Consider the following 23186-nt stretch of genomic DNA (forward strand, 5'->3'; position numbering starts at 1 on the left):
AAGGGTGATGGAGGAGGTGGATGGAGAATGGAGGAGAGGGACAAGCAAGGGATGGAAGAGGGCAATGGAAAAGGGGCATGGAGAAGGAGGAGAGGGGTGGAGGAAGAGGAGAGGGAGGGGGAGGGGTGGAGGAAGAGGAGAGGAGGGGGAGGGGGACGGGGAGGGGGAGGGGGATGGAGGAAGAGGAGGGGGAGGGTATGGGGAAGGGGGAGGAGGATAGAGGAAGAGAAGAGGGAGGGGGAGGGGATGGAGGAAGAGGAGGGGGAGGGGGATGGGGGAGGGAGATGGAGGAGGGGGATGGGGGAGGGGGGTGGAGGAGGGGGGAGGGGTGGGGGATGGACCCCAACCCCATCCTGCACAGATGGCAGAGACTTGGCTGTGGGTAATCCTGTCAACTGATCCCAAAGCAAAGAAAACTACATTAAGGCCCTGGACCATTCGGTTAATGGAGAATCCAATCCTGCCTTTGGGTCAAGCACAGGAGGACCACGGCTACCATTTTGGCACTATGTTTACTGAAAGGAGGGGGAGGGGCATGGAGGAGGAGGAAGCAGATGAGGAGGGGGAGGGCAGAGCTGGGGGAGGAGGGAAAGGGGGGGCTCTTTGTACCCTCTCAACACCTACCGCTTGCTTGGGTCTTCTGTTAATAGTAAATAAACATATTCTAGTACACAGTAATTCAGAAAAAATACACAGTAAAGTAATATCAAAAATATGGTAACTAAGAAATATCTCAACTGTTGAACGCTTCATTTTTAGTTCAAATGTCTGCCTTTAAAGCCGAAGCAATCACGAGAATCAGATCCACGCGCTGCCCCCAGGAGTCCACCACCACTGAGCCCTCACATGGCTCTGCACCGCTATTACGGAAGTATTAGAAAGCATGTTAAGACAACTTGCCTTATGTTTTAAATAAGAACCAAATGCTGAGGTTACAGTCCTATTCTATCAAAAGCAGACTTTGGGTGTTAGCCCAAGACACAAATTTCCTTATTCATGAAAACAACAATCAGCAACTACTGTCCCCAGACCCAAGCCCGGGACTGCGTGAGACTTTGGCTGACCTACCTTCATCTCGGGGTACATGTATCGGTGGATGGAAGGCAGCCAGTAGACGGGGGGCAGGCCGCTGCCTCTCCCCGGACCGGCGTGGAGCACCCCCTTCTTGTCCTCATAGAAGGCAGCCAGGTGAGAGTAATGACCCGGGGCCTCCAGCTGGTGTCTGCACGAGACGCGCACAGTGAGAACGGCTCGGACCGCGGCCCTGCCACTCACCCCCGGCCCAGGGGCAGCAACACTCGGGGTGGGAGAGGGCAAAAGCCTGGATAAACGAAAAGCCTCCCTTCCAGAGGTTGCTAGGACACTTCCTTCCATGTTACAAGTTCCTTAGCAAAAGCTCTAAGACAGGCTCTGAAACTCCCCGACGTGCTGTGGACACAAGCTCCTTCTCATGGGAAAACAGGAGGAATTAACAGACTGTTAACTAATGTCCATTGTTCTGGAGTGAAGGACGCTTCCCGGAGAATGGCTATCGGTGATGGGAAGGGGAAACTTGAAAGACCACAGATTCCCTGCTTCAAAGCAAGTTTGTCTTTGTTTAGAAAGCAACTTTGTTTTCTTGCTTTGCTGTCGTGAAAGAAAGAAGCAGCAGCGTACTCTTCAACATCTCACATAATGGAAAACAACTATTGGAGGTCATGAAGGGCTGATGTTTGAACCAAGTAATAAAGAGCACAGGACCTTTTCTCCCCCAACCCCATCCTGCAGAGGCGGCCGACTTCGCTGTGGGTAATTCTGTCAACTGATCCCAAAGCCAAGAAAGCTACGTTAAGGCCCTGGACCATTTGGTTAATGGAGAATCCAATCCTGCCTTCGGGTCAAGCACAGGAGGACCACGGGTACCATTCTGGCACTATGTTTACTGAAAGTGTAATAGAGGCTGAATTTAAAATGCAGTCATAATCGGGTGTGACTGGTGCCGTTTTTTATTTTTTGGGCCACACTGCGCTGCATACGGGATCTTAGTGCCCCGGCCACGGATCAAACCTGTGCCCCCATCAGTGGAAGTGCAGCATCTCAGCGACTGGACCACCAGGGAAGTCCCAACTGGCATCTTGTAAATGGGGACATCTGGACGCACACACACACACAAGAACACCATGTGCAAGTGAAGGGCCGGAGCGATAAATCTGCAAGCCAGGAACAGCCAAGACTGTTGGAAGCCGGAGAGGAGCAACCACCAGCTTCTCTCAGAGCCCTGGGAGGAAACCAAGCCTGCCGACACCTTGAGTTTAGACTTCCAGCTTCCAGAACTGTGAGACAATACATTTCTGTTGTTCTCAGTCATCACCTAGTTTGTGGTACTTTGTTACAGCAGCCTTCGGACACGAACAGAAGGAAAAATTTAAACGAAAACAACTAAAACTTTTTCAGTCCATTTAAATTACCTTAGAACTGTACAATTTCCATCATACCACACTGAAAGAGAATCAAAATAGAGCTTTACTGCGCCAGGGGAGGCTTCCCTAATTACAGCTGGCCCTGGCACAATGATGACTGGAGGGCAATGCCCCCAGCCTGTCGCTGCTGGCTTTGTCCAAACGCCGGCACGCAATGCTCAGACTCAAGACCTGCACTGTCCACCAGGTACCCTGCTGCGCCCCACCCATCCCAGCTCCCGAGGGACCAACGGCTCCTGATGTCAAGGCTACAGCTGCCACTCTGTCACTGTGAGAGCTCAGTGACATTACTGAACTTTCCAAAATCTGCTTTTCTTCCCGTAGATAGCAGCACCACCGCAATATTATTGTGAGGTGTAAATGGAGCTGAGTAGAAAAAGTGCCTAGGACAGTTGGTGATATATTTCAGCTTCTTGTAGAACACCTGGCGGGCTTCCCAGGTGGCTCAGTGGGAAAGAATCCACCTGCCAATGCAGGAGACCTGGGTTTGATTCTTGGGTGGGAAGATGCCCTAGAGGAGGAAATGGCAACCGACTCCACTATTCTTGCCTCGGAAATCCCACGGACAGAGGAGCCTGGCAGGCTACAGTCCACAGGGTTGCAAAGAGTCAGACGTGACTGAGGGACTGAGCACAGCACAGAAAAAACTAGGTTCCTTCCTCCTCAGGATATGGGCAGAGTCTAGCCAGGTGCACAGGGAAGGCTTGGAAACAGTGGGGAAATGGGAAGATTCAGGGCAAGCCCTGGAAAAGAACTTTAGGCAAATTTACATTTTAAAAACAAAACAAAATCATCAGGTACACCCCAAAAATTCATTACTAAAATAAACTCCTCTCTGAGTGACAGCTCTCTACTTGGGAGGTTCCTACACTTTAACCTTTGCATGAAGCAGCAGTTGTGTAATATAATAATAAATGACTCTGAGGGTGTGTGTGCTTATAATCATTTCTGGTTTTCTTTTATTGTGCTGCACCGCATGTCAGATCTAGTTCCCCGGCCAGGGATCAAACCCACACCTCCTGCACTGTAAGTGTGGAATCTTAACCACTGGACCACCAGTGAAGTTGCTCAGTTGTGTCCGACTCTTTGCGACCCGTGGACTGTAGCCCACCAAGTTCCTCCGTCCATGGGATTCTCCAAGCAAGAATACTGGAGTGGGTTGCCATTTTCTTCTCCAGGGGATCTTCCCGACCCAGGGATCAAACCCAAGTCACCCACATTGCAGGCAGATGCTTTAACCTCTGCAACACCAGGGAAGTCCCTATAATCTTTTCTTTCACTCTTACAAATGTTCACAGTCTAGAGGGGAAATCCATGAGGGCCAAGCTGTGTCCAGCTATTCTGAGAAGATGGCAGACTTTAGACACACTTCAAGGATATGTCAAAAAGACAAAAGCTTGATTACTACAAAATAGCATGTAGACAATTAAGTTCAAGGGTATTTTTATTAGGACCTAATTTCCTTAAAAGGAACAGTGGGAAGCATTTTCTTGTATTTTTAATCCTATTATCTTGGCTATATTTTCTAGGTTCACTGTTTGCTGATTTGCTTCTCAATTAACAGTCTTACCTGTTTGACTCCATTAAACTCTATACTTAAACCAAGAGTCTAAAGAAAAGCTCACTACGAAGTTAGAATCTCTTACACTAAAAGGTAGTTTCAGAATCCTGTCCTCTGACAGCCTAAGATACCGCTGGCTGATGGAACAGAATGAAGCAACGACATGGAGTATGGAAACGGACACAGACATAAATATAAACTGGCAGCTCCCAGACAGGTGTTAAACAGCCGTTTTATGAAGGCCTCAAAATGTAAACACAATATAGATTTTGCCATGAGCAAGAATGATTATCAAACCGTAACACCAAGATAAACCGAAAAGTACTGAAAGAAGCCTGAGAGTTTAGAAGATGAGCTGGGTTTCAAAGATGATCCAGGAGGGTGACCTATACGATACAGAGATGAAGCACAGGCCAAGCGCCATGGGAACTGCCCACGAGACAAGACAGCATGCAAAAGAGAGCAACCGGCAGAGTCTGAGCCACTGATCCGAGCCGTGGTTCTGGGCCACATCAAGGATTCTCCTCGAGAACCAGAGACACTGGGTTGCTGCGTAGGCCCACAGCCCCTCTACTAATGCGGCATAAGCTGTCCGGCCACACCGACACTCACTGCGACTAACCCTGCCTTCCCCCAGCACACCGGGCCATCACGCGCCCAGTGTAAGCATCAGGTCCAGCCACACCGACACTCACTGCGACTAACCCTGCCTTCCCCCAGCACACCGGGCCATCATGCGCCCAGTGTAAGCATCAGGGATGCCTCTGCACAGCAGTGACACTTCTTCACTCCTGACACTCATGACCGGTCTGAACCACTCTGTCTTCTGGCCTTGCAAGTACAGAAAAACAGGCATTCCCGTTTATTGCTGGTGCAGTACTATCTTTCTGACATTTGTGTAAAGCTGCATACCCTGGATGTGCCCTCCAACCCAATGGTTCCATTTCCAGGATCAAGGCCTAAAGATCTGTATGTGGATACGAACAACCATTTATTCATAAGGATATTCATGTTCATGGGGGTGAAAAATAAGAACAACCTAAAAGCCCCAAAACAGTAAAACAGGGACTTCCCTGGTGGTCCAAGGGTTAAGACTTTACCTTCCAGTGCAGAGGGTGTGGGCTCGATCCCTGGTCAGGGAACTCAGATCCCACAGGACTCCCCGAAAACCAAAACATAAAAGAGAATATTCAATAAAGTAACAAATTCAATAAAGACTATAAAAATGGTCCACATCAAAAAAAAATCTTAAAAATAGAACAGTGAAATACATCTATACATTGAAATGCTGATGTGCTGTGCTCTGTTGCTTCAGTCATGTCCAGCTCTTCGTGACCCCATGGACTATAGCCCACCAGGCTCCTCTGTCCATGGGATTCTCCAGGCAAGAATATTGGAGCAGGTTGCCATTTCCTTCTCCAGGGGTCTTCCCCAAATGCTTGGAAACCATCAGAATGATGATAAGGACGATTATTCATGATACATTAAAAGCTTAAATATCTTTCAGTTAGAAAATTTAGACACTGAGTGACCTCAATGTTCTTTTTTTAAAAATTAATGTGTATGTACATATTTACACATGGGAAAAAGACCAGGAGGATATGAATGTTAACAGCAGATAGGTCTGGCTGGTGCGATCATGTTCATTTTTAACCCGTTAGCCTTTGCCCGTTTTTCAGTTTTCTGTAATAACTCTATGTTAATTTTCTATTTAGTCTTTTAGAATTTTTCAATATGGAAATTTTCAAACATACACAAAAAGTAGAAAGAAGAGAATAGACCCCATTATCCACCACTTAGTTTCAACAACAGTCAATATTTGATCAATATGGTTGTTACAGCTATACTTTATCCTCCCCAATGCCCATCACTCTTTTTCCTGAAATGTTTTAAAGCAGATCTCTTTTAACATTTTACCCATAAACACATCAGTATGCATCTCTAACTAATAAAATCTTTGTAAGAAATAATGTAACTACCATGCCATTATCTCACCCAACAAAATAATAATGCCTTTAACACAAACTAATACGCAGTCCACTTTCAAATTATATCAACTGTCCCCTAACTGTTATTTTATAGTTGGTAGATCCTGTCATGATCTAAGCAAGATCAAAAATGTGGTTATGTGTTTAAGTCCCTTTTATAACATGCCCTCTTCATTTTTCCAACTAATCCTTTACAATTATAAAATAGTTCTCCAATATCTTCTGATTAATAAAAAAGAATCATAGAAAAGACTAGGGAGATAGAGAAGTCAAGAGTTATAGATGAAATGCTAACAAAAAAAGGTTAAGATATCATACATAAAAATAAGTATAAAACATAGATTGAGTATTTTAGAAAATCAAGTCTAGTTAATTTTTCTAGAAGTCACGGCCACAATCATGTATTATCCCTGGCTACACCTGGGCTTTTATCACCATGCTTTCTCTTCTCCTCATACGCTCTCATGCAAGTCTTTCTCTCGTGTTACCTCAGCTCTTTTTAATCATCAAGCTGGAAAACCTTTCTAGTCACGATTCAAAATCTATAAGCCATACAAAAGTATTGAATTCAGCGAAGAAAAGAAGAAAATGAAGAAAAATTTGCACAACAAACAAAAAGGAATGTTAAAAGACAAATGACAGCAGCTTCCCTGGTGGCTCAGGGATAAAGAATCCGCCTGTCAATGCAGGAGACATGGGCTTGATCCCTGATCTGGGAAGGTCCTACATACCACGGAGCACCAAAGCCCATGCGCCGCAAACACGGAGCCTGTGCTCCGGAGCCCAGGAGCTGCACCTGCTGGAGCCACCTGCCCTGTGAGCCTCTTCTCTGCAACAAGAGAAGGCACTGCCGTGAGAAGCCTGCACACCCAGCCGGACAGCAACCCCCACTCTCAGCAACTAGAGGAAAGCCCAGGCAGCTGCAAAGACCTAGCGCAGCCTGAAGAAGCAGACAAATGAAAAAGTAGAAACATATTTTCCATTTATATCACAAAGAATAACACCTCCATCCTGTACAAAGAACTCGAAATTAATAAGAAGAGACCCATGACCAAAAAATAATGTAGCAAAGGCTAGGAACAGTTCACGGAAAAGGAAATGTAAATGGCTCAAGCACATAAAAGGGGCTTGTCCTCACTCCTAAGAAAAATGTAAATTTATAATGTGTTAATGGACTTCCCTGGTGGCTCAGACAGCAAGGAATCTGCCTGCAATGCAAGAGATGTGGGTTTGATCCCTGGTCCGGGAAGATCCCCTGGAGAAGGGAATGGCAACCCACTCAAAGTACTCTTGCCTAGGAAATCCCATGGACAGAGAGGAGCCTGGTGGGCTACAGTCCATGGGGTCACAAAAGAGTCAAACATGACTTAGAGAACAGCAACAACTGTGCTTTATGCATCGGAATGCCCAAAATCCAAAAGCTGTATTTTAGTGTGGGCAATGCTGTGAGCAAACAGTATTCTCCTGTATTACTGCTAGAAATGCATATGCCTTTTGAATCACCAGTTTCATTTCTAGAAACTTAATGTACACATACACTGCTCGTGTGTGAAGTGATACTGGCTCATAGGTATCCGGTGCAGCAGCACCACAGCAAAAGACTGCAAACAACCAAATGTCTATCAGTAAGAGACCTGAGCGCCGAAGAATCGATGCTTTTGAACTGTGGTGTTGGAGAAGACTCTTGAGAGTCCCTTGGACTGCAAGGAGATCAAACCAGTCAATCTTAAAGGAGATCAGTCCTGAATATTCACTGGAAGGACTGATGCCGAAGCTCCAGTACTTTGGCCACCTGATGCGAAGAACTAACTCGTTGGAAAAGACCCTGATGCTGGGAAAGATTGAAGGCAGGTGGAGAAGGGGTCAACAGAGGATGAGATGGTTGGATGACATCACTGACTCGATGGACATGAGTTTGAGCAGGCTCTGGAGTTGGTGATGGACAGGGAACGCCTGGCGTGCTGCAGTCCATGGGGTGGCAAAGAGTCTGACATGACTGACTAACCTACTGAACTGAACTGAAGAGACCTGATAAAGCAAGCATGGTTCTTCTGTGACACAACTGTGAGAAACAGTGAAGAAGGTCTCTGTGTATGAATATGAAAAGATCTCCCAGATATACTGTTGAATGAACAAGGCAAGGTGCAGATAACGTGTATAATATGCTCTCTTTTGTATGAAAGGGGGAAAATAAGAATGTACATTTGTATTTGTATATGCACAAACACAGGCTTAGGAAAAACGCATGGGAGATGAGCAGTGATGACCGGGATTACTGGATGATGTGGGAACTCGGTGAACGCTTTGCTTTTTAATGCCAGTAGTTGATACTGCCACTCTCTTCTTCCCTTAGTAATAGAACCTTTCGAATTGTAGCTGGTCACATGACCAGCCAGTTAAATACCCCATTTCCTAGACTGTCTTGCTGCTAGGTGGGGCTAGTAACTAAAGCCTGGCCAGTGAAATGTGGGCAGAAGTTATGTGTTCAATTTCTACGATTTCTGCCTTGTTCCCCCTCCGGCAGCCTGGGACACGACCTGCCAACGGTGAATCAGTTTTTACCATGTGGGTGAGGACAATATTCTAGGAGACGGCAGGATACAAAACAGAAAGACTCGGGTCTCGAAATGACCCAGTGGAACAAAGCCTACAACACCGGAGTACTTCCTCTCTCTGGGATTATCATGCTAGAAAAGTTGTACTTCTGTCTCCAGACCTGTCACTGTATTTTGGGTCTCTTTTTTACAGAAACTTAGCCTGGACTCGAGCTAAAGTAGAAAGTGATGTTTAGATATGAGTTTCCATGATCAACAATCGTGCATTGGCTTAGCAGCTGGCAAGGGAAAATGGTAAGAAAATAAACATTGCGGACTGACAAGCTGATAATCCTTGTTATTACTGCAGCAAAAAAACTTTGCTAGAACGTCAATAACTTATAAGACAAGCCATGTGTCATCTGAACTTGTGCCTTTAGGGCAAACAGTGGGAAACAGAGCACTGCCGGCTCCTTGATGTTTTTAATGAGCTACTACAAGAGTTAAGATGAAAATAAGCAAGAACTGGTCAGTGTGCAAGCAGAAATAAATATAGCATAAGGGTGTACATTCTGAGTTCCACAATATGAATTAATTGAGACTCAAAACATTTGGGACCCAGTGAGACTGGAAAAACCAATTTCTCTGGACCCAAAAAGCAGGAGGTAAGAATTTCTCTCAAAGCCTCCAAGAAATTCTCCAGTTAAGTATTCTCCACCAGACATGAGCATCAGTTCATTTATAAAGATCAGATTTAGGCTACAGTCTCAAGACCATTGCCATTAAAATGAGGCAAAGATGGGTTGGCGACAAGCAAAGACCAGTAACTACTCCACAGTCCACTGACTTAAAAGCTCAGACCCAGAAGAGATGTTTGGCAGTGGATATTTTTACCTGGAACTGACTGGAAGCAAACAGACCAGAAGCCTGCTGAGTTCTGAGGGGTCTGGACTGCCGCATGCTTGGCCTTGTATAAGCCCAGGATTTTTCTGGTCCCTTAAAGAAATCTCTAGACTTCCAGACCTACACCCACAGGAAACATGTTCTTAAGCTATGCAGCTTTCTCCAAAGTTCTCCAAAGCTTGATTTAAAAGCAGTTACAGTGGGAAACAGATAAAGAATCCCCTAGAAGGCAAAGAGGGGAGCCAAGGAGGAAAATGGACAAGGGGATTCTAGTGAGCAGAACCAAGGTGTAGCCAGGAGCTCCTGCTCTGTGACTACAGGGCGTCTTTGCCATCCCTGCTGGGCAGAATTCCATTATCGTTATGAACTAACGACTGCTCGTATTTCTCATTCTTACTTTCAAGCAGGAGTTTGTATCATGGCTCCTACTCTATCTTCTATGTTGCATTTGGGAGGTGGGGAGTGGAGGACTTGACTGTTCTTTCACAGCTTTTAGGAATAAGAGGAACTATGTCCTGAGTGCCTCACATCACACAGAAACCTTAGATTTTAGATGCCAACATTAACTGGATGAGACTCTGATGTCTCGGGATGGAAGGAATGTGCTCTGTGTGTGGGAAGGAGAGTACACACAGATACTGGGGTTGCCAGGGGGGCAAACTGAAGCAGAGGCTGCTAAAATTTCCCCTAAAACCCTTCTTCTTCCTATACAGAAAAGGAGCCCCCAGTTTTAACCGGTCACAAGGCCACCCAATTAGAGACGACCCTCCCCAGTGTCCTTCGCTGTCAGCTGTGTCTCTGTGATTGGAGACTTGACCTGGGTTATGAGAAGTTATATGTGGAACTTCTGGCTTTTCCCTCCTACCTGTGGGCTGCAATGCAGACCTCGAGGTGGTAAGCAGCTCTGAACAGGTGAGAAGGACACCTGAGAACACAAAACCTCTCCTAGGATCTGGCAGAACAATCAGAGAAGCAGTGTGGGCCCCGAGAGATTGTGGGAACAGCAGGCTGCCCACCCTGACCACCTGCCTACTTCTAGACCATTCCATGCAGAAGAATCTTCTGTCTTATTGGAACCAGTGTATTTCAGGGCCTCTGTTACCACCATTTAGCCAGGACTCTAACATAATACCTCCTTATAATTTTGGGCTTTTGAACCATGAGAATGTATTGCCTCCTTGGGAAATTAATTTTTCAAAAGGAGTAATACATTTTTAAAAGTGTTAAGATCCCAATAAAAATGTTCTTTTCCTCAGGATTACTTCTGAGACACAAAACTGAGGAAATATTTCAAATACAGAAACATATTTATCACAGCTCCAAAATGCAGAGGAGCAGTTAAAAAAAAAAAGAGAAACATGCCAACTGCTCAACCACAGGGAATAATGGCGTAGATTAATGGGACAGCTCTAACATTCAACAGAGATTAAAACAATCATCAGGGACTTCCCTGGTGGCCCAGTCGTTATGAATCCGCCTGCCAATTCAGGGGACACGGGTTCGATCCCTGCTCCGGGAAGATCCCACATGCCGTGGAGCAACTAAGCCCGTGTATCACAACTACAGAGCCTGCGCGCCACAGCTTCTGAGCTGGCAAGCCACAACTACTAAAGCCCTCACACCCGAGCGCCTGTGCTCCTCGACAAGAGAGGCCGCCGCGATGAGAAGCCCGTGTACCACCACCAGAGCAGCCCCTGCTCGCTGCCACCGGAGAAAGCCCACATGCAGCAAAGGAGACCCAGTGCAGCCAAAGGTGAATCAATAATTTTTTTAAACCATCAAAATGAAAAATATGTAAGACAAGGGCAAGAAAACCTGAGCATAACTGGTATTGCTGAAGAAGAAGGAAAAATGCAGAGGAAAAGTTGAGTATTTCATGGTAGAAGAAAAAGTTCCTGAAATTGAAAGTCATGTCTCTAGATCAAAAAGCAAGAACTATTCCAGAAAAAAAAAAAAAAAAAAAACAGTTCAGATAAAGAATCTATAGGGACCTAGACAAAAGAGACATTTCTGAAGCAACCAATATCAGGAGACAGCAAAGCAATAGTTACAGCATCCTGAGAAGAAAAAAGAAAAGATATAAGAATCCTAAACCCAGCGGAGTAAAGGGGAAAGACCAACACCATCAAGCATGCAAGATTTCAGAGAAGGCATCATCCATAATCCTTTTATGACAAAAAAAAAAAAAAAAAAAGTGCTTGATGGCAAAACCCAACCGACCAGGAAACGTATCAGGAGCTCAGCAAGTCACAGTTAAGCCCTGGATGTGGTTGTAAACATATAAATGAGACTTAAGCATCATGGGAATTATGATTACAGAACCAAATGTGATAAACCTCACACTATATAAAGTTAAGAAAGACAGTAGGGGAGGAGCTCTGGGGAAAAGTATAAGATAACTGACTGTCTACACCTCAAACAACCTAAAAGCACCAGTGACCCCTGCACAGAGCTTTGTACACTTTATTGTATATATGCCATTTCTCAATAAGAATAATACTGTAACTTCATGTTTTTCAGAGTCTTTTGTCTTAACTTGGGAGGACTATTCCAAGAAACAATACATTTTACTGTGAAAAAAATATTCACTTAAAGTTTGACAGTTTCTTCAGTTTCACTTACTCTTTTCCTCTGATATATACAAATACATTAAACCAATCCTGCTTTTGGAAAATTATGTGTTTTAGAATGACATTCACTGAACATTGACAATGGATATCTCATCTTACTGAGTGCTAAGATTTGGGAGAATTTTTAAAATTCATTTGTACTTTTAACTAATTTTTATGTAATAAATATTTTCCCCACAAACTACATTTCATATTCTTTCAAAGATGATGATCAAGAAAGACAGTTATGTCAAAAATTAAAATAATGATATATTTTAAAAGGATAGGATGTAAAAGTATGTATAGTGTACGATGCCAAATATATAAATAATTTTTTAAAGTCACACACACACACACATACCAGAAAAGAGGCAAATGTGCTAACATTTTAACAATGCTTCAGGGATTAGTGATTTCTCCCCCAAAAATCTGAAATAAAATTAGGTTACTCACATGATGGGAAAAAATACGAAATATTAACAGTTTTGCAGCTTCTGTTAAAAATTCCCTTCCTATTAATCCTCTCCCATGATAACGATTACTCTAAATAATAAATGATGAGGTCTTAAAAGAGTTGAGGGTGGGCTTTGGAAGGGAGGTTTAAGACAGAGGAGATATATGTATACCTATGGCTGACTCATGCTGATATATGGCAAAAACTAACACAATATTGCAAACAATTATCTTTCGATTAAAAATAAATTTTTTAAAAAGTTGAAAGTCTCTTTGCCTGGGGCAAAGAGGTCATAACTGTGGTTGAAGGGAAGCAAAGATCACTGTACCTGTCAACAAATTAAACAAAACTGATGATAGTGTTAAACTGAAAGCAAAATCGACCCCAGCTCTCAATCGAGTATGAAGGATCAGTACACAGGACGTAGGCTGAAACACAAGGACCACCGCCGGAGGCGTGAAACGTGGCCACGGAAGTTCCTGGAGAGGCACCTACTGCTCTGACTGACGCACGACCTTTAACCCTGAGGGCTCATCACCATCACCCGCCGCCTCCCACCCCTGTCTGTGGGCCACGCACCGAACTTGGTTCTCCAGGAAGTGCATGTGCCGGTACAGCAGGGTGTAGGATGGAGACAGGATGCCCACAGACTTCATTCGGGCGCCACGCTCCAGCTCGCTTTCCACCGGCATGTTGGCGAAGCAGGCCAGGCCGAAGAAGGGCCCCTTCCGGAAATAGCTAAAAGAGACCCAATATGTAGCATAGCTCAAAATCGGAAATTTTGTTTTTTTCCCTTGAGAGGCATGCTAAGACGCTTCAGTCATGTCCAACTCTTTGCGACCTCATGGACTGTAGCCTGCCAGGCTCCTCTGTCCATGGGGGTTCTCCAGGCAAGGATACTGGAGTGGGTTGCCATGCCCTCCTCCAGGGGATGGTCCAGACCCAGGGATGGAACCCGCATCTCTTATGTCTCTTGCATTGGCAGGCAGGTTCCTTGCCACCAGGACCACCTGGGAATCCCTTGAGAGGCATCCCAAATAGAAGATGTAACTGTGTCCAGGGCTCTACATGAGAAAGTTCAGCCTGAGAAAAATCTTTTTTAAAATCTCAGGGGGACAATGAGCTCAAGCCATTCAACCTTACAGATGGGACAATCAAGGCTCAAAAAAAAAAAAAAAAAAACAACTGGAACTCACTAAGGGTCGTCCCACTGGAGTCAGGACTTGCTCTCCACAAAGCCTGCTGTTCAGTTGCCCTTGACCCCAGATCAACTGCCTGTGACCCTGACCCTTCTTTCCTGCATAACAGCTGACCTGATGTGTGCCCTCTGTTTTATTAGCATAAACCGGGTTGATCCTCTCCTCGCTTCCTGAGTCTCTGATGTTTTTAATAGAACATTTGACCGGAGCTGTCATTTGATTTCCTTCCCCTTTCTCACACTTGTGCCTGTCATGGTTTCAGCCCAATGAGAAGATGAAAGCTACTCCGTCACCCTTAGGTTCTAGTTGCTCCTCACAAGAATCTTAACCACACAGGACTACAAACTGGCCTTACTTAGAGCTGAAATTTCAAGTTTTAGCACATACATGTCTTGAGTTAACCCAAATGGAACCAAAAGTTTACTCTATTATTAAAGCCAAACCTCAAATGAGGATCAGTCATTTCTTAGAAAAGGCAAGAACCTCTATGGCAGGAGTTCTTAACGTTTTGGGGTCATGAGAACCTAACAAAAGCTTGGGAGCTTCTTGTTACAAACCTGATACAAAAACACAAACCGGTACATATATTTTCAGGACATTTACACACACTTCCTGAAGATGCCCTGATGACAGCTCTTATTCTCTGGGGAAAGCAGAGGAGGAGCGGAAACGGTGCAGGGCAGACTGGCAATCAGCGCTACTTACATGAAATCAGACTGAATTTTATGGGATCCGCTGGCCATAGACTTGAACTCCACACCTTCAAGGTCAATATCTTGGGGTAAGCACCATTCCACCATGTTTCCTGCGGGAAAGGGAAGATACAAGTTTAAAACAGACAAAATCATTCGAAGGGCTTAGTGCAGGGCCGAGCCCATATGGCTTCCAGGTAAATGAACTGCTGACTCAGCCACCAAACTGCAGGCTCATCCCTCCACCGGCCACAGGCTGGCAGAGTGCCTGAGTCATCCTGCAGGCCAGGAGATGGGCACTGAAGGCACCTCTGGTCTCTGCCTTTGAATGAACACAGTTCTTCCTAGCGAGGCTGCTGGCTTTGCTTCTGCCATTCTGCCTGGCCACCTCCCAATCTCCTTTCTTTTGTAGCCTCACTTCCAGGTGCATATTTTGACCCTCTACATCCATTTCCTGGCCTCATACTCTCTCCTTAACCCCTCAGGATCCTGCTTCCATCTTGCTTTTCTATAGCCACTAATGATTTTGACAAACTTCCAAACTCTTTTTAAAGTTTATTTTTAAAATGTATTTATTTGGCCACGCCAGGTTTTAGTTGCGGCATGCAGAACCTTTAGTTGCAGCATAAGGGATCTGGTTGCCCAGCCTGGGGTAAAACCTGAGCCTCCCTGCACTGGGAGTGCAGAGTCTTATCTGCTGAACCACCGGGAAGTCCCCCAAACTCTTTTCAATTCAAATCTTCATTGGTTTCATTGTGGCATTTGATAATTCCTCAGTAACCTCTCCCATTTTCCCCTTGACTCTCATGATGGAACACTATCTTGGTTCTTTTCCTTCTTCTCTGGCCAGTATAGCTCTGCTGCCTTCCCTAACTCTCCTCCCTCCTCAAATGAGGCTCTTCTCCAAGGTCCAGACACCAGTTCTTTGCTTTCAGAATTCAAGGGCTCATTCACTCATCCCTAATTACTGAGTTTCTACTGAGCCAGACATTGGAGCTGTAAGTCAAATAAGACATAGTCCCTGAACTCAAACAGATTAGATTCCAGGGCCAGATAAAGAGATAAACAAGGAGATTGGAACACAGCTCTGGAAGTGTTATGTTAAATTCCATGACAGAGTATAATATGGGATTTTAGAATGGAGCAATGACAAGCCTCCATCAGATTGAGAGAATCAGAGAATTTCACAAGACCAGTGCTTCCTAGAGGCTTGAGAGGACACTACAGAATATTCCCTGCTGTTTTCTTGCATATTCAAATTTTTTCCAAATAAAAATACTAAGATAACTTGTAAAGATTTCACTTTAGAACGAACTGCTCATCAACATGGCAAACCCTAATTTCCCAGGCAACAGAAATACCATTAATAATCCCTGATAACAATACTTTTCAGAGAACTGTTTAGGGCATCAGAGGTCCACCTGTATACAACCCACCCTGAACAGGGCGGGCATCACAGGGACTCAGCCTGTCCTGTATTCACAGTCTGCGGCCCTTTCAAGTAGTTTATTTTCAAGAGAGGAATCATAAACCCCAATGATGAGCTAAAACAAAAAGCGTGGGAAAAGGAGTTATGATTTCACACAACAGAAAGTCTAGACCAATGTGTTTGTCAGGGTTAAAGACAAGAAAAAGCATGCTGGGGTAAACATAGTGAGAAAGGTAAGGTTCCCAGGGTCAAGGCCCCCCGACATGCCTTAGCGTCCACGTCGACTGTCTCTTTAGTCCAGTGGCTTCCACCCTGTGTCATGCCTCAGGAAACCCAGGAAACTTACAAACGAGCTGAGACCCACTCCAAATCTACGGGATCTACTCCAGATCTATGATCTGTGCCACGTGGCTGCCTCCAATGAGCCTCCTGTGTACAGGGTCCCAACTCTTTTTTAAAATAATATTTATGTATTTATTTGGCTGCACCAGGTCTTAGTTGCAGCATACAGGATCTTCGATCTTTGATCTGGCATGCAGGCCCTCTAGTTGCAGCCTGAGGGATCTAGTCGGGATCGAACCTGAAACCCCTGCATTGGGAGCACAGAGTCTTGGCCACTGGCCCACCAGGGAAGTCCCCAGGGTCCTGCCCTTCATGATGGCAACAGATGTCCAGCTGAAGAGAGGGACAGCCTGCAATGACCCTCTGGCAGACCCTGTCCTCTCACTCATCTGCTTCTTCTAGTATCTGCTGCCTTGTTCCGTGCCCCCATGCCACTCCATACGAGGGTTCAACTCTCCCTAACTTAATTCCCTTCCTTTAATCCAGCATGGCCATGAGCACTCAATGGCTTGTTAAAACATTAATGCACCTAAACGTTGTGCTGAAGGATAAGTTCAGAAAAGTGCACAGATCGGACCTATGCAGCACAGTGAGTTTTCCCAGCATGAACATACCTGGGTGAGCAGAATCCAGACCAAGAAGCAGGACATTATCAGCACAGCAGAAACCTATCCAAGTCGCTAACCCTCTCTCAAGGCTATTATCCTGACTTCTAACACCACAAATGAGCTTTGCTGTTCTTGAAATTTACATAAATGCAATCAGCATTTGCATTTAGAGAGCTGACTGGCTCAGATTATGAACTCGTTATTGCAAAATTCAGACTTAAACTGAAGAAAGTAGGGAAAACCACTAGACCACTCAGGTATGACCTAAATCAAATCTCTTATGATTATACAATGGAAGTGAGAAATAGATTTAAGGGACTAGATCTGATAGACAGCATACCTGATAAACTATGGACGGAGGTTTGTGACATTGTACGGGAGACAGGGATCAAGACCATCCTCAGGGAAAAGAAATGCAAAAAAGCAAAATGGCTGTCTGGGGAGGCCTTACAAATAGCTGTGAAAAGAAGAGAAGCAAAAAGCAAAGGAGAAAAGGAAAGATATTCCCATTTGAACAGCTCCAAAGAATAGCAAGGAGAGATAGGAAAGCCTTCCTCAGTGATCAATGCAAAGAAATAGAGGAAAACAACAGAATGAGAAAGACTAGAGAGATCTTCAGGAAAATTAGAAATACCAAGGGAACACTTCATGCAAAGATGGGCTCGATAAAGGACAGAAATGGTATGGACCTAACAGAAGCAGAAGATATTAAGAAGAGGTGCCAAGAATACACAGAAGAACTATACAAAAAAAGATCTTCATGACCCAGATAATCACAATGGTGTGATCACTCACCTAGAGCCAGACATCTTGGAATGTGAAGTCAAGTGGGCCTTAGAAAGCATCACTACGAACAAAGCTAGTGGAGGTGACGGAATTCCAGTTATCCTAAAAAATGATGCTGTGAAAGTGTTGCACTCAGTATGCCAGCAAATTTGGGAAACTCAGCAGTGGCCACAGGACTGGAAAAGCTCAGTTTTCATTCCAATCTCAAAGAAAGGCAATGCCAAAGAATGCTCAAACTACCGCACAATTGCACTCATCTCACACGCTAGTAAAGTAATGCTCAAAATTCTCCAAGCCAGGCTTCAAGCAATATGTGAACCGTGAACTTCCAGATGTTCAAGCTGGTTTTAGAAAAGGCAGAGGAACCAGAGATCAAATTGCCAACAACTGCTGGATCATTGAAAAAGCAAGAGAGTTCCAGAAAAACATCTATTTCTGCTTTATTGACTATGCCAAAGCCTTTGACTGTACGGATCACAATAAACTGTGGAAAATTCTGAAAGAGATGGGAATACCAGACCACGTGACCTGCCTCTTGAGAAACCTATATGCAGGTCAGGAAGCAACAGTTAGAACTGGACATGGAACAACAGACTAGTTCCAAATTAGGAAAGGAGTACATCAAGGCTGTATATTGTCACCCTGCTTATTTAACTTATATGCAGAGTACATCATGAGAAACGCTGGGCTGGAAGAAGCACAAGCTGGAATCAAGATTGCCAGGAGAAACAGCAATAACCTCAGATATGCAGATGACACCACCCTTATGGCAGAAAGTGAAGAGGAAATAAAAAGCCTCTTGATGAAAGTGAAAGAGAGTGAAAAAGTTGGCTTAAAGCTCAACATTCAGAAAATGAAGATCATGGCATCTGGTCCCATCACTTCATGGGAAATAGATGGGGAAACAGTGGAAACAGTGTCAGACTTTATTTTGGGGGGCTCCAAAATCACTGAAGATGGTGATTGCAGCCATGAAATTAAAAGACGCTTACTCCTTGGAAGGAAAGTTATGACCAACCTAGATAGTATATTCAAAAGCAGAGACATTACTTTGCCAACAAAGGTCCATCTAGTCAAGGCTATGTATTTTCCAGTGGGCATGTATGGATGTGAAAGTTGGACTGTGAAGAAAGCTGAGCACTGAAGAATTGATGCTTTTGAACTGTGGTGTTGGAGAAGACTCTTGAGAGTCCCTTGGACTGCAAGAGATCCAACCAGTCCATCCTAAAGGAGACCAGTCCTGGATGTTCATTGGAAGGACTGATTCTGAGGCTGAAACTCCAATTGTTTGGCCACCTCATGCAAAGAGTTGACTCATTGTAAAAGACCCTGATGCTGGGAGGTATTGGGGGCAGGAGGAGAAGGGGACGACAGAGGATGAGATGGCTGGATGACATCACCAACTTGATGCACATGAGTTTGGGTGAACTTCGGGAGTTGGTGATGGACAGGGAGGCCTGGCATGCTGTGAGTCATGGTGTCACAAAGAGCCAGACACAACTGAGCGACTGAACTGAACTAAATCATCATTTGTATTCGTGTCTTTTTTTTTTTTGCTCCATATTTTTTGCAAGATTCATCCATGGCGATGCATATAGCAATAATTTGTTCATTTATTATTTCCATCCTATGCTAGTAACACAACTTATGTATCTACTTAACTGTGGATGCACACTTAGCTTATTTCTTATTTGAAGCCATTAGAAACAGCACTGGTGTAAACAATTCCATACTTGTCATCTGGTGACTCCATATGCAGTAGCTTTGTAACGCAGGACCCAGCTGGGCTAATACACATTTCTCCGAATTCCCTTCTTTGTACGTTTCCAGTTGAGACTGGGAAGGGGAAGTGAAGCGGTAGCCATATTATGTTTGTGTGGGAAGGTCAGTGAGGGAGCTTCAGGTAAGCTGATACCTGTTGTGCTTATCTTGTAGGCTCATCACACTTTGGTGGGGGCGGGGGGCACGAGGTCTGCTGCTGATGGATCCACTTTCCCTAGATCCTCTTTCAGCTTCTGATTCACACCCCAGGTGTGCGCTTAGTTCCACAGTGAAGGGCATCGGCATCACCAGGTCAGGACACCACGTCATTAGAACTGGAGGCAATGACAGACTGACTTGTCATTCCCACCCACTCTCGTGAGTTCCAGCTTATTCTCCTTTTAAATTTCTTCTAACTGCATTACTCAAGAGACCTCAATCAGATATAAAGACAGCAGCCTTATGCAGACTATCTACCCAGCTCCCACAAATGCACAAGATCAAGTCTCTGCAGTAAATCCCTGTATTCATCTCCAGTGGTTCTCTTTCTTTAACTAAACCTTGATTTTGACTGACACAATGTGCACACCTTTCTGTTGACAAAATCCCTGGGAGTGGAAGTTTTGTAAAAATGTTTGCATTGCTGCAAACTAAGAAACAACTTCAATAATTCCCAAAGCAGTGTTTCCCAAAGCTTAGGGCTTCAGCTACATATATATATATATAAAGGGATTTTTCAGGTTAAACAAAAACAGACACATTCTTTTAACGGTTCTTTATCCCACAGAAAGAACATCTCTGCTGACATACTCCTTGAATGAAAGCAAAGTAGATAAATCTACTATGGCCCTCATCCCAGCCTAATACAATCACTGTCTTAGATGTCTGTCTCCCCAGGAGACTGGACTTCTTAAAGGCAGGAACTCTGCTTGTTTATCTTTATATCCCAACAGAGCACAGTGCTTAGCATAGGACAGAATGAACATTAAAACAAAAACAAATATCCAGCTTTACTGAGGACAAGCGTGATTTTTAAAAGCTAGTAGTAATGATAGTGGTTTTAGTTTCTTTTTTTAATGTGGGACTGTTCTTAAAGTCTTTATTGAATATGTTACAATATTGCTTCTGTTTTATGTTTTGGTTTTTTGGCTGCAAAGCATGCGTGGTCTTAGCTCCCCGACCAGAGATGGAATCTGTACCCCCTGTACTGGAAGGTGAAGTCTTATCCAATGAATCACGAGGGAAGTCCTAGATATTGTAGCTAGGCAGAAAAATGTCCTTTTTCTCAGGACATTTATACTGAAAGGAGTGAAGTCATGTCGGCATTTAGTTTCAAATGGTTGAGGAAAAGAGTTTATATCTGCATTTAGTAAGTTCTGATACAATGCTTCCTGAATTTGTGTCAGTTGATACATATCGAGAATAATGTGCACACAGGGAATTTCACATTTGCTAATGCTAATAGATTCAATGTGATCTCAATGAAAACCCCAGTAAGCTATTTGTGGATATTGACAAGTTAATTCTAAAGTTTACATGGAAAGGCACAAGGCTAAAATTAGCCAGCACGATACTGAAGAGAACCAACACTACCCGATCCTAACTAAGACTGACTATAAAGCTACAGGAATCCAGACAGTGTGGCATTGCCACAGATGGACCAATGGAACAGAACAGACAGCCCCAAAATATACCCACATGAATACGATCAACTGATCTTTGCCAAAGGAGCTCAGGTCATAAAATGGGAAAACAGATAGTCTTTTCAACAAGTGGTGTTAGAACAACTGAACATCCATATGCAAAAAACAAATCCAGACACAGACCTTACACTTGACACAACAAGTAACTCAATATGAATAGTATGCTTAAATGTAAAATGCAAAATTATAAAACTTGTAGAATATAGGAGAAAATCTAGGTGACTTTGGGTTTAGCAATATTTTTACGTACAACATCAAAAGCATCATCCACGAAAAAAAAATTTGTTAGTTGTACTTCATTACAATTAAAAACTTCTCATCTGTGAAAGATGCTATTAAGAGAATAAAAAGACAAACTCATGATGGGGCAAAATATCTGCAAAAACATATCTGATAAAGGCTTAAATCCAAATATACAAAGAACTCTTAAAACTCAACAATAAGAAAACAACTCAATTTTAAAAATGGACAAAATATCTAAATAGACATCTCACCAAAGAAGAAATGTAGATGGCCAACACATACATGAAAACCTGCTCACTATCATCAAGGAACTGCCAATTAAAATAATGAGACTGTATTACACACTACTCAGGTATTCTCACCTGGAGAATCCCCATGGACAGAGGAGCCTGACAGGGGTCCATGGGGTCGCAAAGAGTTGGACAGGACCGAGTGACTAAGCACACACAGAATGGTCAAAATCCAAAACGCTAAAACACCAAATACTGACAAGGGTGTGCATCAACAGGAAACCTTGTCCGCTGCTGGTGGGAGTGCAAAATGGTACAGCCCCTTAGAATGACAGTTTGACAGTTTAGTTTACAAAAACAAATATATGCATACCACACAATCCAGCATCCTTTGTATTTACCCAACGAGTTGAAAACTTATGTCCACACAAAAGCCTGTACATTGATGTTTACAACAGCTTTACTTACAATTGCCTACAACTGGAAGCAACCAAAATGTCCTTCAAAAAGGTGAATGGATTAAACAAACTGAAGGATATCCATATAAAACACACTGTGCTGGGCTTAGTCACTCAGTCGTGTCCAACTCTTTGCGACCCCATGAACCTTAGCCCGCCAGGCTCCTCTGTCCATGGGGATTCTCCAGGCAAGAATACTGGAGTAGGTTGCCGTGCCCTCTTCCAGGGGTTCTTCCCAACCCAGGAATCAAACCCAGATCTCCTGCATTGCAGGCGGATTCTTAACCATCTGAGTCAACAAAACACCATTCAACAACAAAAGGAAATGAGCCACCAAGCCACACAAAGGCATGGAGAGAACTTCTTAGAAGCATATTGCTAAGTGAAAGAAGCCAGTCCAAAAAAGATATATTCTGTATAATCCTGACTATGTGACATTTTGGAAAGGAAAATCTACGGACAGTAAAAAAAGATCTGGGGATAATCAAGGATAAATAACCAGAGCACAGAGGAGTTTTAGGGCAGTAAAATTATTCTGCATGATACTGTTATGGTAGTTAACCTAACACTGTGCATTTTTCAAAGCCCATAGAAAGTACAACACAAAGAATGAACCCTAATGAAACCATGAACTTCAGTTAATAATAATGCATGAATATTGGTTCAATAATTGTAGCAAATATGCCACACTAATGCAAGATGTCAATAACAGGCAATGTAGGTGGGTGGGTAAGGGAAGAAGGTATATGATATGGAAACTCTGTATTTGCTGCTTAATTGTCCTATAAACCTAAAACGGTTAAAAATAAAATGTATTAATTAAAAAAGCTCATAAATGAACTAACCTAGGTTAATTATCCTGGGGGTAGAAACGATATTGTGGTTTAGACAGGGTAATGGCCTTTTTCTTAGGAGATTTATACTTCAGTATTTAGAAATGAAATGCCATGATGCCTGCAAGTTACTTTCAAACAGTTCAGAAAAAAAGTATGTCTATACATCCTCAGTTCTGCTATAATGCTGGCTGAATTTGTTCCAAAGCAACCGACATATGAACAGTTTGATCACAGAGAATTTCATGTGTGCTGATACATGATTTTGATCTCAAGGATTACAATGTGCATACAGAAAACTGCACCCAGCTGCAGAAATATACAAGATGAATCCCAACACAATGCTCAAACCCCTGCCTGCTACCTCGGTTCACCAAGTGTGTCCTGAGCTGCA

At 43.8% G+C, this 23186-nt stretch overlaps 1 protein-coding gene across 1 annotated transcript in view; it reads right to left on the reverse strand.

The window, feature by feature from the left end:
• DENND11 (DENN domain containing 11) overlaps positions 1-23186 on the reverse strand; it is a 49159-nt gene that overhangs the window by 15024 nt on the left and 10949 nt on the right. The window contains exons 2-4 of the mRNA XM_069588578.1: positions 14413-14512; positions 13088-13246; positions 1069-1222 (exon numbers count right to left, since the gene is read on the reverse strand). Of these exons, the coding sequence (XP_069444679.1) occupies positions 1069-1222; positions 13088-13246; positions 14413-14512 (413 nt within the window). The remainder of the gene's footprint in view (positions 1-1068; positions 1223-13087; positions 13247-14412; positions 14513-23186) is intronic.

The sequence above is a fragment of the Ovis canadensis genome, chromosome 4, assembly GCF_042477335.2.
Source record: "Ovis canadensis isolate MfBH-ARS-UI-01 breed Bighorn chromosome 4, ARS-UI_OviCan_v2, whole genome shotgun sequence".
NCBI classification, from domain to species: Eukaryota; Metazoa; Chordata; class Mammalia; order Artiodactyla; family Bovidae; genus Ovis; species Ovis canadensis.